General features: G+C 39.8%; 1 protein-coding gene across 6 annotated transcripts in view; it reads left to right on the top strand.

The window, feature by feature from the left end:
• LOC128691561 (small G protein signaling modulator 2) overlaps positions 1-16,921 on the top strand; it is a 652,393-nt gene that overhangs the window by 335,143 nt on the left and 300,329 nt on the right. For 4 of the 6 annotated variants that reach the window (XM_070088836.1, XM_070088839.1, XM_070088841.1 and 1 more), the window contains exons 7-8: positions 815-969; positions 7,859-7,885. In XM_070088836.1, the coding sequence (XP_069944937.1) occupies positions 815-969; positions 7,859-7,885 (182 nt within the window). The remainder of the gene's footprint in view (positions 1-814; positions 970-7,858; positions 7,886-16,921) is intronic. The other 2 variants (XM_070088840.1, XM_070088838.1) reach the window with 1 other exon arrangement.

Raw genomic sequence — 16,921 nt, 5'->3', positions numbered from 1 at the left:
GCAAATTCATCTAATGGCGCTCTTTGGCGCCATTAGACTTAGTACCTGAAGTCTTTATGGAAGGGGATTCCCCTTCCAAACAATAGAACACCTGCATCATCTGCCCTCCTACCATCTCATCACTCATCAACAACTCCACAATAAAGGTAAGTGGCATTTAATTATTGTTTATTTTGCATGTCCCATTCGTTTTTGTGTAGGGAAATGTATATTTCATGTAAGAAAATTATTTTGTTTAATACTTTTGGGTGTCTGGAACGGAATAATTCTATTTCCATTATTTCTTATGGGGAAAATTAATTCGACTAATGGAAAATTTGACTAATGGCTAGCTCTCTGGAACGAATTAATGCCATTGGTCGAGGGTCCACTGTATCTTTATATATGCTTCTAAACTGTTGTATCTGGGTGCCTCTGCAAAAACAGTGATTATGTATGCGTGAGGTGAAAGTGTTTAATGATGATGAAAGTATTTTCTTTTTGGGGATTTTCTTTCTTTTTGGGTCACCCTGCCTCGGTGGGAGATGGCCAACTTGTTGCAAAAAAAAAAAAAAAAAAAAAAAAAAAGTCCTTATTTGCCATTTTTATTGAAGGACCTGTGATACCATTTTCCAAATGATCACTTGTGAATAACTTTTCTAATTTGCTGTAAATCTTCAGTGCTGATCTTTAATTGCATTACAAACTTTTGCTGTACTCTTCACTATCCCAGTCACATGTAATGAATTATGGGAACCAGATTATTCAATATGAGGATAATTTTCTCAGATTGTTCAACAATCAACATGCATCTAGTTATTATTAATGTCCACAGTTGGCCCCTGTGCCCTAGACTTCAGCAGGATGAAGACGGTTGACCACCTGTGGACAGATCCTCCAGCTGATGAACTGGTTCAGCGTCACAGGATCTCCTCGGGCCATTTTACAGGACCTGCTACACCCCCTGTTCCTCGAAGACCTGGTCTTCATGTGAGTACCCATATCTTTACTACCAGGTTAGGCCACTGAGGGGTGAGGAGACAATCAAGTTCAGACCATGTCACTTGTGGTCTGATGATTAGAGCATTTGACAGCATAAGTTTTTATTTAGGTTTTTGTGTGCATAGAATACAAATATTATTTTACAATGGTTTTGTGGGCACATAAGTGTTAATTAGGCAATAAAAAGTACACTTTGTAGATATAACTTAGAATAATCCCATAAAGTCAAACAATGTGACCTATATCTATTGACTGTAAATTTTATGATGATGAGGTGAACCTCCTGCTTCACTTCATCCTCTCTACAAGTCACTTATTTTGATAAGGGAATGGATAAAAAAGGCATTTTCGTTATCTTGAACACTAATGACTACAGGAACAAAGTACTCAATTTGCTAAGTGATCTGTATGCTTTGGCCTCTCACAACAAGCCAAGTGGACAACATAAACAAGGCTTTTCTACCTAAGACTTACCATATTCTGCAGGACTCAGAGCATGGTAACATTTGTGAAGTGATTCAGGAAAAATTGGTTGGCTAGACTTGAGCCCTTGAGGTTTGAAGTACAGTGCCTGCATTCTGAAGGAGGGGTGGGAATATTTTCAGCTTTTAACTGTAGCATTGGTAAGACAGTAATGGAGTGAGTGTTCTTTTTTATTGTCACCCTGCCTTGGTGGGAGATGGCCAGTTTGTTGAAAAAAAACTTTCTCGACAGAAATCCATACTTCTAACTATTTCCAGTTTAAAGCCCTTAACAGCTCCCTTCACTGAGCTAGCTAATGCTGCCACTCTGGCCCAACATAAATGAACCCCATCCCTGGCATATGTATCATTTCTGCCATAAAGGTTGTCACATTTGTCAGTGAATGGCACTGCAATATTTTTAGTGTTTGTCCGGCCAACAATTAACACCTGTTGCCCTGGGCAACCATTAATTTCTAACTCCCCTTTTTGGCAAAATGCCACATTACAGAACACCCTCCCTTCTTAATTATGTCTTGCTGTCCTATACCTGTTAATCAAATCCTTGCCATTACCATAAACCTAATCTGACTGTCTACTGAAAAACATTTCTCTTATTTTCCCTGGTGTAGTTTTCATTTGACCCCAATGAGCATAGTTACACCACAAAAAAAAAAAAAAAAAAATTAAACAGTCATTTCACATATGTATTACAATTACTGTCTGTATCTGATGAACACTTACTAGACTACTTACATCTTCAGTACTCTTTGGAAGTCTTCCTGATCTGGCTGGCAGGTTTTAACACCTCTAGGAGCCCCATCCTGCATGATGGAATGTGATAGGAAATATAATTAGTTGTGTCGCCTGAGTGACTAGTTTATTGTGTGCCCTGTGTTCACTCTGTGAGCTATACAGGTCTCCCTCAACATTCACGAGGGTTAAGGGATCAAGAGCCTCCCCTACAGATTTATACGCTCTCCATGTCATTCTACTTTGATCCATTCTCCCTAAATGACCAAACCACCTCAACAACCCCTCTTCAGCCCTCTGACTAATACTTTTATTAACTCCACACCTTCTCCTAATTTCCACACTTTGAATTTTCTGCATAATATTTACACCACACATTGTTCTTAGACAGGACATCTCCACTGCTTCCAACCATCTCACTGCAGCATTTACAACCCAAGCTTCACACCCATATAAGAGTGTTAGTACCACTATACTTTCATACATTCCCTTCTTTGCCTCCATAGATAATGTTTTTTTGTCTCTACATATACCTCAATGCACCACTCACCTTTTTGTCTTCATCAATTCTATGATTAACCTCATCCTTCATAAATCCATCTGCTGACAAGTCAACTCCCGAATATCTGAAAATTGTCAAAGTGGGAAGTCTGAATGTGCGTGGATGTTGTGCAAATGATAACAGAGAGATGATTGTGGATGTTATGAATGAGAAGAAGCTGGATGTCCTGGCTTTAAGTGAAACAAAGCTGAAGGGGGTGGGAGAGTTTCAGTGGAGAGGAATAAATGGGATTAGATCAGGGGTTTCAAATAGAGTTAGAGCTAAAGAAGGAGTAGCAGTAATGTTGAAGGATAAGATATGGCAGGAAAAGAGGGACTATAAATGTACAGTGGACCCCCGGTTAACGATATTTTTTCATTCCAGAAGTATGTTCAGGTGCCAGTACTGACCGAATTTGTTCCCATAAGGAATATTGTGAAGTAGATTAGTCCAATTCAGACCCCCAAACATACACGTACAAACGCACTTACATAAATACACTTACATAATTGGTCGCATTGGGAGGTGATCATTAAGCGGGGGTCCACTGTATTAATTCAAGGATTACGTGGAGTAAAATAAAGGTTGGATGTGAAAAGTGGGTTATAGTAAGCGTATATGCACCTGGAGAAGAGAGAAGTGTAGAGGAGAGAGAGAGATTTTGGGAAATGTTGAGTGAATGCATGGGGAGTTTTGAACCAAGTGTGAGAGTACTTGTGGTTGGGGATTTCAATGCTAAAGTGGGTAAAAATGTTGTGGAGGGAGTAGTAGGTAAATTTGGGGTGCCAGAGGTAAATGTAAATAGGGAGCCTTTAATTGAGCTATGTGTAGAAAGAGATTTGGTAATAAGTAAAACATATTTTATGAAAAAGAGAATAAATAAATATACAAGGTATGATGTAGCACGTAATGAAAGTAGTTTGTTAGATTATGTATTGGTGGATAAAAGGTTGATGGGTAGGCTCCAGGATGTACATGTTTATAGAGGGGCAACTGATATATCGGATCATTATTTAGTTGTAGCTACAGTTAGAGTAAGAGGTAGATGGGAGAAGAGGAAGGTGGCAACAACAAGTAGGAGGAAAGTGAAAGTGTATAAACTAAGGGAGGAGGAAGTTCGGGTGAGATATAAGCGACTATTGGCAGAAAGGTGGGCTAGTGCAAGTATGAGTAGTGGGGGGGTTGAAGAGGGTTGGATGAGTTTTAAAAATGCAGTATTAGAATGTGGGGCAGAAGTTTGTGGTTATAGGAGGGTGGGGGCAGGAGGAAAGAGGAGTGCTTGGTGGAATGATGAAGTAAAGGGTGTGATAAAAGTGGAAAAGTTAGCTTATGAGAGGTTTTTACAAAGCAGAAGTGTTATAAGAAGAGCAGAGTACATATATGGAGATTAAAAGAAAGGTGAAGAGAGTGGTGAGAGAGTGCAAAAGGAGAGCAGATGATAGAATGGGAGAGGCACTGTCAAGAAATTTTAATGAAAATAAGAAAAAAATTTGGAGCGAGTTAAACAAGTTAAGAAAGCCTAGGGAACGTATGGATTTGTCAGTTAAAAACAGAGTAGGGGAGTTAGTAGATGGGGAGAGGGTGGTATTAGATGGTGAGAATATTTTGAGGAACTTTTAAATGTTGAGGAAGAAAGGGAGGCGGTAATTTCATGCACTGGCAAGGGAGGTATACCATCTTTTAGAAGTGAAGAAGAACAGAATGTAAGCGTGGGGGAGGTACATGAGGCATTACGTAGAATGAAAGGGGGTAAAGCAGCTGGAACTGATGGGATCATGACAGAAATGTTAAAAGCAGGGGGGGGGGATATAGTGTTGGAGTAGTTGGTACTTTTGTTTAATAAATGTATGAAATAGGGGAAGGTACCTAGGGATTGGCGGAGAGCATGTATAGTCCCTTTATATGAAGGGAAGGGAGACAAAAGAGATTGTAAAAATTATAGAGGAATAAGTTTATTGAGTATACCAGGAAAAGTGTACGGTAGGGTTATAATTGAAAGAATTAGAGGTAAGACAGATTGTAGGACTGCAGATGAGCAAGGAGGTTTCAGAGTGGGTAGGGGATGTGTAGATCAGGTGTTTACATTGAAACATATATGTGAATAGTATTTAGATAAAGGTAGGGAAGTTTTTATTGCATTTATGGATTTAGAAAAGGCATATGACAGAGTGGATAGGGGAGCAATGTGGCAGATGTTGCAAGTATATGGAATAGGCGGTAAGTTACTAAATGCTGTAAAGAGTTTTTATGAGGATAGTGAGGCTCAGGTTAGGGTATGTAGAAGAGAGGGAGAATACTTCCCAGTAAAAGTAGGTCTTAGACAGGGATGTGTAATGTCACCATGGTTGTTTAATATATTTATAGATGGGGTTGTAAAAGAAGTAAATGCTAGGGTGTTCGGGAGAGGGGTGGGACTAAATTATGGGGAATCAAATACAAAATGGTAATTGACACAGTTTCTTTTTGCTGATGATACTGTGCTTATGGGAGATTCTAAAGAAAAATTGCAAAGGTTAGTAGATGAGTTTGGGAGTGTGTATAAAGGTAGAAAGTTGAAAGTGTACATAGAAAAGAGTAAGGTGATGAGGGTATCAAATGATTTAGATAAAGAAAAATTGGATATGAAATTGGGGAGGAGGAGTATGGAAGAAGTGAATGTTTTCAGATACTTGGGAGTTGACGCGTCGGCGGATGGATTTATGATAGATGAGGTTAATCATAGAATTGATGAGGGAAAAAAGGTGAGTGGTGCGTTGAGGTGTATGTGGAGTCAAAAAACGTTATCTATGGAGGCAAAGAAGGGAATGTATGAAAGTATAGTAGTACCAACACTCTTATATGGGTGTGAAGCTTGGGTTGTGAATGCAGCAGTGAGGAGGCAGTTGGAGGCAGTGGAGATGTCCTGTCTAAGGGCAATGTGTGGTGTAAATATTATGCAGAAAATTAGGAGTGTGGAAATTAGGAGGTGGAGTTAATAAAAGTATTAGTCACAGGGCTGAAGAGGGGTTGTTGAGGTGGTTTGGTCATTTAGAGAGAATGGATCAAAGTAGAATGACATGGAGAGCATTTAAATCTGTAGGAGAACGAAGGCAGGGTAGGGGTCGTCCTCGAAAAGGTTGGAAGGAAGGGGTAAGGGAGGTTTTGTGGGCGAGGGGCTTGGACTTCCAGCAGGCGTGCATGAGCGTGTTCGATAGGAGTGAATGGAGACGAATGGTATTTGGGACTTGACAATCTGTTGGAGTGTGAACAGGGTAATATTTAGTGAAGGGATTCAGGGAAACCGGTTATTTTTATATAGCCGGACTTGAGTCCTGGAAATGGGAAGTACGATGCCTGCACTCTAAAGGAGGGGTTTCAGGATATTAGCAGTTTGGAGGGATATGTTGTGTATCTTTATATGTATATGCTTCTAAACTGTTGTGTTCTGAGAAAGTATTTTCTTTTTGGGGATTTTCTTTCTTTTTGGGTCACCCTGCCAAGGTGGGAGATGGCCGACTTGTTGGAAAAAGAAAAAATCACTTCTTCCTTATTCCTCCTCTCAAATTTCATATCCAATTTTTCTTTATCTAAATCATTTGATACCCTCATCACCTTACTCTTTTCTATGTTCACTTTCAACTAAATATTATTAATTATGTCATATTAGATGAATTGTGATAGATAAATAAGCCATAGAGTGATATTAGTGTCATATTGAAGGACTACCTTGTTCTATCTCCAAACAAACTGTGCCACCGCCCCAGTTCCAAACATATGTAATGACATACTATTTTAAATATGATTGGGCAGCTGGGAATTCACGAATGTTCGAAGCCCTTGAAAGTGATAAATGCGAATGTCGAGGGAGACCTGTTTGTACAAAAAACAGGATTACAGAGGTCACACTGGATCTGTCAGACCCCACTGAGCATTGTTAAGATAAAGAGATATTCCTTTCTAGTCATGTAAGATATTAGTTATTTGTTATTTTACAATTACTTCATAAAGTTGTATACATTATAGTAGATTAGATTTTGCCACTGAAGTGGCTAGTTTATTGTGCTCCCCATATCCATCCTGTGGATGGTAGTGCGAGAGCATATGGATACACAAAAGGCCTTGGAACTAGGCCCCGAAGGGTTAACAGGAATACATATGGATTTATATCTACATATCTATAGTTCACTTATCTGTTACAAGCAAATTTAGGAAATTTGCTTAGTATATCTGGTATCTTATTTTCATTAATTAGATATCTTGACATGTCACATGGGTTATTATACTGTCTGTCTCTGTATTCCTCAATAAGTGGACAATTAAGCACATAGTGTTCAAGAGAGTGACCATATGCCTGATCACATAATTTACAATTAGTTTGATCATCATCTGTGTGTCTCCCAAACTGCCAGAAGTACTTGTAACCAAGCCTAAGCCTGGCCACTACAACATCAGTCAGTCTGTTCACATTGCACGTTGCTCCATAAACATACTTATCTACGTTCATGTTATCATAGTGGGTTATAGATCTACTCAGGCTTCTAACTGCATTCCTATAACAATCATTTTCATTATTTACTTCTCTCCTAATATTATTCCTAATGCTAGACACAGTTATACCAAAGTTACATTTTATTATAGTAAAGAATACAATGTATGAAAAAAAGATATGTAATAAGAAATAAATTTTTTAGATTGTATTCTTTACTGGACCTTGCACAGCAACTCAAAAATTTTATAAGCTTTACCAGGGAATTAGAAAATATCAGTATCTGGTCATCTTACCTTTTGCTTTCATTATGGTATTTTTTAATCTTGTCTGTTTGGTACACAGTTGGCCATGACCTTTTTTTTTTTTATGTTGCAGTCCAACAGCTTTATTTGTGGAGACTTGTGTTCTTGTTTTTCTGTTTCTGTACTGTAATGTTACAGTCATTGATGAGCGAAACATTTCCATAACAAACTTACCTAACACAACATAAACTTCCTTTTTTTTGTATATTTGTAAGTTTTATATACCTTGTTTGTTTTAAAGAAGTAAGTCATAAGGACACATTGAGTTAAATGGTCAAGATAGTGAAACATTACCTTACATTATACATTTGTTTTCACAACTTATCTTTTTTTTTTCCTTGCCACCTGGAAGGATGCGACTCAAGGAGGGAAGTCCAAAGTAAGTTTGTAATATATTGTTCTACCAACTTTGACATTAATAGCATCATAACCTTACCTGGAGTATACCTGGAGGGGGTTCTGGGGGTCAGCGTTCACTCTGCCCAGTCTGTGACCAGGCCTTGTGGTGGATCAGGGCCTGATCAACCAAGCTGCTCCTGCTGGCCACACATAAACCGACATACGAACTACAGACTGGCTGGTCAGGTACAGACTTTGGGTGCCTGTCCAGTGCCTCCTGTTAAGGGTCTATTAGTAATCCCCCTTATGTATGCTGGGAGGCAGTTGATCAGTCTTGGGCCTCTAACACTTAGTGCTGTCTCTTAGCATACTTCATGGCACCCCTGATTTTCAATGGGGGATGTTGCATCTCCTGCCAAGTCTTTTGCTTTCATTGAGAGTGATTTTCACGTGCAGGTTTGGAACTAATTCCTCTAGGATTTTCCAAATGTATATTATCACATATCTTTCTCGCCTGTGTTCCAAGGCAGGGTGACCCAAAAAGAAAGAAAATCCCCAAAAAGAAAATCATCATTCAACACTTTCAACTTACTCACACATAATCACTGTTTTAGCAGAGGTGCTCAGAATATAACAGTTTAGAAGCATATACGTAATAAAGATACACAACATATCCCTCCAAACTGCCAATATCCCAAACCCCTCCTTTAACCCTTTGACTGTCGCGGCCGTATATATACGTTTTACGAGGTGCCGTGTTTGACGTATATATACTCATAAATTCTAGCGGCTTCAAATCAAGCAGAAGAAAGCTGGTAGGCCCACATGTGAGAGAATGGGTCTGTGTGGTCAGTGTGCACCATATAAAAAAAATCCTGGAGCACGCAGTGCATAATGAGAAAAAAAAAACTCCGACCGTTTTTTTTAATTAAAATGCCGACTTTGTGGTCTATTTTCGTATAGTATTTATGGTTGTATTCTCGTTTTCTTGGTCTCATTTGATAGAGTGGAAAACATATTACAGAAATAGAGGTGTTTTTGATTGATTTTACTATAAAAAGAACCTAGAAATGGAGCTCAAAGTAGGGGAAATGTTTGATTTTTGCCAATGTTCAAAAGTAAACAAATGATGCCATTGTCCAATAAATATCCAACTAGCCATTCTAATATGCAGTCATGAATGGGTTGATGTTATTTATACAGTTATTACAGCATTGCAGTAGTCTGCATAATAGTAAGTCTAATATTTTTTGTTTGAATAAAAATTCAAAATAGAAAGCAAGAATAATATCAGAGGGGCCTGGAGACGGGACTGATGAACAAAGAAAACATTATTTTAGAGCCTGAAATGTCTGCATTGTTCATTCTAGACCTTATTTTGAAATTGTCATATTTTTTAGTTTTCGTGAAATTGGCCAAATTGCAAATTTCTGACCACATTATTAGGTAGTTGAAATCAGTAAATGGGCAGTTTCTTGTACTCAATCGATAGAAAAAATGAAGTTCTAAAGAAATAGCTATGAGTTTGGGCGACTGGAACAATGGAATTAGCCGAAAATAGGGCTCAAAATGGGCGAAATCGCCGATTTGTAAACAGCGCCGAGGTCGCTAACTTCGCGAGAGCATAATTCCGTCAGTTTTCCATCAAATTTTGTTTTTTTGGTGTCATTACAATCGGGAAAAGATTCTCTATCATTTCATAAGAAAAAAATTTTTTTTTTTTTTTTTAAATTTTGCGACACCAGGAGACACCTCAGGATTGGGGGTTGCGACAGTCAAAGGGTTAAAGTGCAGGCATTGTCCTTCCCATTTCCAGGACTCAAGACTGGCTATGTACAAATAACCGGTTTCCCTGAATCCCTTCACTAAATAATACCCTGCTCACTCTCCAACAGTGGAACCTCAAATTTCGAACGTATCGCTTATCAAACTCTTCGAAAATCGACCACTTTTTTCGAATCAACTTTGTCCCTATTATCAAACTCACCCCTATTTTTGAATTCGCCGGATACTGGATCTGTCTGCCAGCCCGCTCTGTCCACGTCCCCGCGCAGGCGATGTGAGCCAGTCTGGCTTTGTTGATGCTTGAGTGAACACTAACCTGCATTCTCATTCAACTATTTTACAATTAATTCATTGTGTTTAGTGCCTGTGGGACTGTGAAATAAGTTACCATGGTCCCAAAGAAACTTGCTAGTGGTACCTCTGTGGTAAAGAAAGTGAGAAACACCATAGATGTGAAGGAAATCATACAGAAGTATGAGAGTGGTGTGAAACTTGCTGAGCTTGCCAGGGTGTATGGGAAAAAAAGTCAACCATCGCTTCTATCCTGGCAAAGAAAGAACATATCAAGGAAGCTGATAATTGTGAAAGGTGTTAATTTTATTTTTTTTTATTATTAACACACTGGCCGATTCCCACCAAGGCAGGGTGGCCCGAAAAAGAAAAACTTTCACCATCATTCGCTCCATCACTGTCTTGCCAGAAGGGTGCTTTACACTACAGTTTTTAAACTGCAACATTAACACCCCTCCTTCAGAGTGCAGGCACTGTACTTCCCATCTCCAGGACTCAATTCCGGCCTTCCGGTTTCCCTGAATCCCTTCATAAAAGTTACTTTGCTCACACTCCAACAGCATGTCAAGTATTAAAAACCATTTGTCTCCATTCACTCCTATCAAACACGCTCACACATGCCCGCTGGAAGTCCAAGCCCCTCGCACACAAAACCTCCTTTACCCTCTCCCTCCAACCTTTCCTAGGCTGACCCCTACCCTGCCTTCCTTCCACTACAGACTGATACACTCTTGAAGTCATTCTGTTTCACTCCATTCTCTCTTCATGTCCGAACCACCTCAACAACCCTTCCTCAGCCCTCTGGACAACAGTTTTGGCAATCCCGCACCTCCTCCTAACTTCCAAACTACGAATTCTCTGCATTATATTCACACCACACATTGCCCTCAGACATGACATCTCCACTGCCTCCAGCCTTCTCCTCGCTGCAACATTCATCACCCATGCTTCACACCCATACAGGAGCGTTGGTAAAACTATACTCTCATACATTCGCCTCTTCGCTTCCAAGGACAAAGTTTTTGTCTCCAGAGACTCCTAAGTGCACCACTCACCCTTTTCCCCTCATCAATTCTATGATTCACCTCATCTTCCATAGACCCATTCGCTGACACATCCACTCCCAAATATCTGAATACATTCACCTCCTCCATACTCTCTCCCTCCAATCTGATATCCAATCTTTCATCACCTAATCTTTTTGTTATCCTCATAACCTTACTCTTTCCTGTATTCACTTTCAATTTTCTTCTTTTACACACCCTACCAAATTCATCCACCAACCTCTGCAACTTCTCTTCAGAATCACCCAAGAGCACAGTGTCATCAGCAAAGAGGAACTGTGACAACTCCCACTTTATGTGTGATTCTTTATCTTTTAACTCCACACCTCTTGCCAAGACCCTCGCATTTACTTCTCTTACAACCCCATCTATAAATATATTAAACAACCACGGTGACATCACACATCCTTGTCTAAGGCCTACTTTTACTGGGAAATATCTCCCTCTTTCCTACACACCCTAACTTGAGCCTCACTATCCTCGTAAAAACTCTTCACTGCTTTCAGTAACCTACCTTCTATACCATACATCTGCAATATCTGCCACATTGCCTCCCTATCCACCCTGTCATACGCCTTTTCCAAATCCATAAATGCCACAAAAACCTCTTTAGCCTTATCTAAATACTGTTCACTTATATGTTTCACTGTAAACACCTGGTCTACACACCCCCTACCTTTCCTAAAGCCTCCTTGTTCATCTGCTATCCTATTCTCCGTCTTACTCTTAATTCTTTCAATAACAACTCTATCATACACTTTACCAGGTATACTCAACAGACTTATCCCCCTATAATTTTTGCACTCTCTTTTGTCCCCTTTGCCTTTATACAAAGGAACTATGCATGCTCTCTGCCAATCCCTAGGTACCTTACCTTCTTCCATACATTTATTAAATAATTGCACCAACCACTCCAAAACTATATCCCCACCTGCTTTTAACATTTCTATCTTAATCCCATCAATCCCAGCTGCCTTACCCCCTTTCATTCTACCTACTGCCTCACGAACTTCCCCCACACTTACAACTGGCTCTTCCTCACTCCTACAAGATGTTATTCCTCCTTGTCCTATACACGTTAATATGCTAACCAAAAAAAGACCACAGACAATCGATCAGGTTGAGAAGTTGTTGCTGGTGTGGATCAAGGATAGTGAGATGGCAGGTGATAGTGTTTCAGAGACGATTATTTGTGAAAAGGCAAGGAAATTGCATGCGGATCTGGTACAGAAAACTCCTGGAACCAATGCTGATAGTGATATACAGTGGACCCCCGCATAACGATTACCTCCGAATGCGACCAATTCTTCTTTCTTTCAACACACCAGCCGTATCCCACCGAGGCAGGGTGGCCCAAAAGGAAAAACGAAAGTTTTTCCTTTTACATTTAGTAATATATACAGGAGAAGAGGTTACTAGCCCCTTGCTCCCGATGCGACCAATTATGTTAGTGTATTTATGTAAGTGCGTTTGTACGTGTATGTTTGGGGGTCTGAAATGGACTAATCTACTTCACAATATTCCTTATGGGAATAAATTCGGTCAGTACTGGCACCTGAACATACTTATGGAGTGAAAAAATATCGTTAACCGGGGGTCCACTGTATATATATATTTTTTTTTTTTTTTCAACAAGTCGGCCGTCTCCCACCGAGGCAGGGTGACCCAAAAAAGAAACAAAATCCCCAAAAAGAAAATACTTTCATCATCATTCAACACTTTCACCTCACTCACACATAATCACTGTTTTTGCAGAGGTGCTCAGAACACAACAGTTTAGAAGCATATACGTATAAAGATACACAACATATCCCTCCAAACTGCTAATATCCCAAAACCCCTCCTCTAGAGTGCAGGCATTGTACTTCCCATTTCCAGGACTCAAGTCCGGCTATATAAAAATAACCGGTTTCCCTGAATCACTTCACTAAATATTACCCTGCTCACACTCCAACAGATCGTCAAGTCCCAAATACCATTCGTCTCTATTCACTCCTATCGAACACGCTCATGCACGCCTGCTGGAAGTCCAAGCCCCTCGCCCACAAAACCTCCCTTACCCCTTCCTTCCAACCTTTTCGAGGACGACCCCTACCCCGCCTTCCTTCTCCTACATATTTAAATGCTCTCCATGTCATTCTACTTTGATCCATTCTCCCTAAATGACCAAACCACCTCAACAACCCCTCTTCAGCCCTGTGACTAATACTTTTATTAACTCCACACCTCCTAATTTCCACTCTCCGAATTTTCTGCATAATATTTACACCACACATTGCCCTTAGACAGGACATTTCCACTGCCTCCAACTGCCTCCTCGCTGCTGCATTCACAACCCAAGCTTCACATCCATATAAGAGTGTTGGTACTACTATACTTTCATACATTCCCTTCTTTGCCTCCATAGATAACGTTTTTTGACTCCACATATACCTCAACGCACCACTCACCTTTTTTCCTTCGTCAGTTCTATGATTAACCTCATCCTTCATAAATCCATCCGCCGACACGTCAACTCCCAAGTATCTGAAAACATTCACTTCTTCCATACTCCTCCTCCCCAATTTGATATCCAATTTTTCTTTATCTAAATCATTTGACACCCTCATCACCTTACTCTTTTCTATGTTCACTTTCAGCTTTCTACCTTTACACACATTCCCAAACTCATCCACTAACCTTTGCAATTTTTCTTTAGAATCTCCCATAAGCACAGTATCATCAGCAAAAAGTAACTGTGTCAATTCCCATTTTGAATTTGATTCCCCAAAATTTAATCCCACCCCTCTCCCGAACACCCTAGCATTTACTTCCTTTACAACCCCATCTATAAATATATTAAACAACCATGGTGACATTACACATCCCTGTCTAAGACCTACTTTTACCGGGAAATAGTCTCCCTCTCTTCTACACACCCTAACCTGAGCCTCACTATCCTCATAAAAACTCTTTACAGCATTTAATAACTTACCACCTATTCCATATACTTGCAACATCTGCCACATTGCTCCTCTATCCACTCTATCATATTTTTTTTTTTTTATTTTTTTTTTTTTTTTTTCAACAAGTCGGCCGTCTCCCACCGAGGCAGGGTGACCCAAAAAAGAAAGAAAATCCCCAAAAAGAAAATACTTTCATCATCATTCAACACTTTCACCACACTCGCACATTATCACTGTTTTTGCAGAGGTGCTCAGAATACAACAGTCTAGAAGCATAAACATATAAAGATACACAACATATCCCTCCAAACTGCCAATATCCCAAACCCCTCCTTTAAAGTGCAGGCATTGTACTTCCCATTTCCAGGACTCAAGTCCGACTATATGAAAATAACCGGTTTCCCTGAATCCCTTCACTAAATATTACCCTGCTCACACTCCAACAGATCGTCAGGTCCCAAGTACCATTCGTCTCCATTCACTCCTATCTAACACGCTCACGCACGCTTGCTGGAAGTCCAAGCCCCTTACCCACAAAACCTCCTTTACCCCCTCTCTCCAACCCTTTCGAGGACGACCCCTACCCCGCCTTCCTTCCCCTATAGATTTATATGCTTTCCATGTCATTCTACTGTGATCCATTCTCTCTAAATGACCAAACCACCTCAACAACCCCTCTTCTGCCCTCTGACTAATACTTTTATTAACTCCACACCTTCTCCTAATTTCCACACTCCGAATTTTCTGCATAATATTTACACCACACATTGCCCTTAAACAGGACATCTCCGCTGCCTCCAACCGTCTCCTCGCTGCTGCATTTACCACCCAAGCTTCACACCCATATAAGAGTGTTGGTACTACTATACTTTCATACATTCCCTTCTTTGCCTCCATAGATAACGTTTTTTGACTCCACATATACCTCAACGCACCACTCACCTTTTTTCCCTCATCAATTCTATAATTAACCTCATCCTTCATAAATCCATCCGCCGACACGTCAACTCCCAAGTATCTGAAAACATTCACTTCTTCCATACTCCTCCTCCCCAATTTGATATCCAATTTTTCTTTATCTATTCTTTATCTATCATATGCCTTTTCTAAATCCATAAATGCAATAAAAACTTCCCTATCTTTATCTAAATACTGTTCACATATATGCTTCAATGTAAACACCTGATCTACACATCCCCTACCCACTCTAAAACCTCCTTGCTCATCCGCAATCCTACATTCTGTCTTACCTCTAATTCTTTCAATTATAACCCTACCGTACACTTTTCCTGGTATACTCAGTAAGCTTATTCCTCTATAATTTTTACAGTCTCTTTTGTCCCCTTTCCCTTTATATAAAGGGACTATACATGCTCTCTGCCAATCCCTAGGTACCTTCCCCTCTTTCATACATTTATTAAACAAAAGTACCAACCACTCCAACACTATATCCCCCCCTGCTTTTAACATTTCTGTCATGATCCCATCAGTTCCAGCTGCTTTACCCCCTTTCATTTTACGTAATGCCTCACGTACCTCCCCCACACTTACATTCTGCTCTTCTTCACTCCTAAAAGAAGGTATACCTCCCTGACCAGTGCATGAAATTACTGCCTCTGTTTCTTCCTTAACATTTAAAAGTTCCTCAAAATATTCTCGCCATCTACCCAATACCTCCATCTCCCCATCTACTAACTCCCCTACTCTGTTTTTAACTGACAAATCCATATTTTCCCTAGGCTTTCTTAACTTGTTTAACTCACTCCAAATTTTTTTCTTATTTTCATTAAAATTTCTTGACAGTGCCTCTCCCACTCTATCATCTGCTCTCCTTTTGCACTCTCTCACCACTCTCTTTACCTTTCTTTTACTCTCCATATACTCTGCTCTTCTTATAACACTTCTGCTTTGTAAAAACCTCTCATAAGCTACCTTTTTCTCTTTTATCACACCCTTTACTTCATCATTCCACCAATCACTCCTCTTTCCTCCTGCCCCCACCCTCCTATAACCACAAACTTCTGCCCCACATTCTAATACTGCATTTTTAAAACTATTCCAACCCTCTTCAACCCCCCCACTACTCATCTTTGCACTAGCCCACCTTTCTGCCAATAGTCGCTTATATCTCGCCCGAACTTCCTCCTCCCTTAGTTTATACACTTTCACCTCCCTCTTACTTGTTGTTGCCACCTTCCTCTTTTCCCATCTACCTCTTACTCTAACTGTAGCTACAACTAAATAATGATCCGATATATCAGTTGCCCCTCTATAAACATGTACATCCTGGAGCCTACCCATCAACCTTTTATCCACCAATACATAATCTAATAAACTACTTTCATTACGTGCTACATCATACCTTGTATATTTATTTATCCTCTTTTTCATAAAATATGTATTACTTATTACCAAATTTCTTTCTACACATAGCTCAATTAAAGGCTCCCCATTTACATTTACCCCTGGCACCCCAAATTTACCTACTACTCCTTCCATAACATTTTTACCCACTTTAGCATTGAAATCCCCAACCACCATTACTCTCACACTTGATTCAAAACTCCCCACGCATTCACTCAACATTTCCCAAAATCTCTCTCTCTCCTCTACACTTCTCTCTTCTCCAGGTGCATACACGCTTATTATAACCCACTTTTCACATCCAATCTTTATTTTACTCCACATAATCCTTGAATTAATACATTTATAGTCCCTCTTTTCCTGCCATAGCTTATCCTTCAACATTATTGCTACTCCTTCTTTAGCTCTAACTCTATTTGAAACCCCTGACCTAATCCCATTTATTCCTCTCCACTGAAACTCTCCCACCCCCTTCAGCTTTGTTTCACTTAAAGCCAGGACATCCAGCTTCTTCTCATTCATAACATCCACAATCATCTCTTTCTTATCATCTGCACAACATCCACGCACATTCAGACTTCCCACTTTGACAATTTTCTTCTTCTTATTCTTTTTAGTAATCTTTAC

Source organism: Cherax quadricarinatus, chromosome 26, assembly GCF_038502225.1.
Source record: "Cherax quadricarinatus isolate ZL_2023a chromosome 26, ASM3850222v1, whole genome shotgun sequence".
Classification (NCBI taxonomy): domain Eukaryota; kingdom Metazoa; phylum Arthropoda; class Malacostraca; order Decapoda; family Parastacidae; genus Cherax; species Cherax quadricarinatus.
This window is presented reverse-complemented; position numbering and strand designations above follow the sequence as displayed.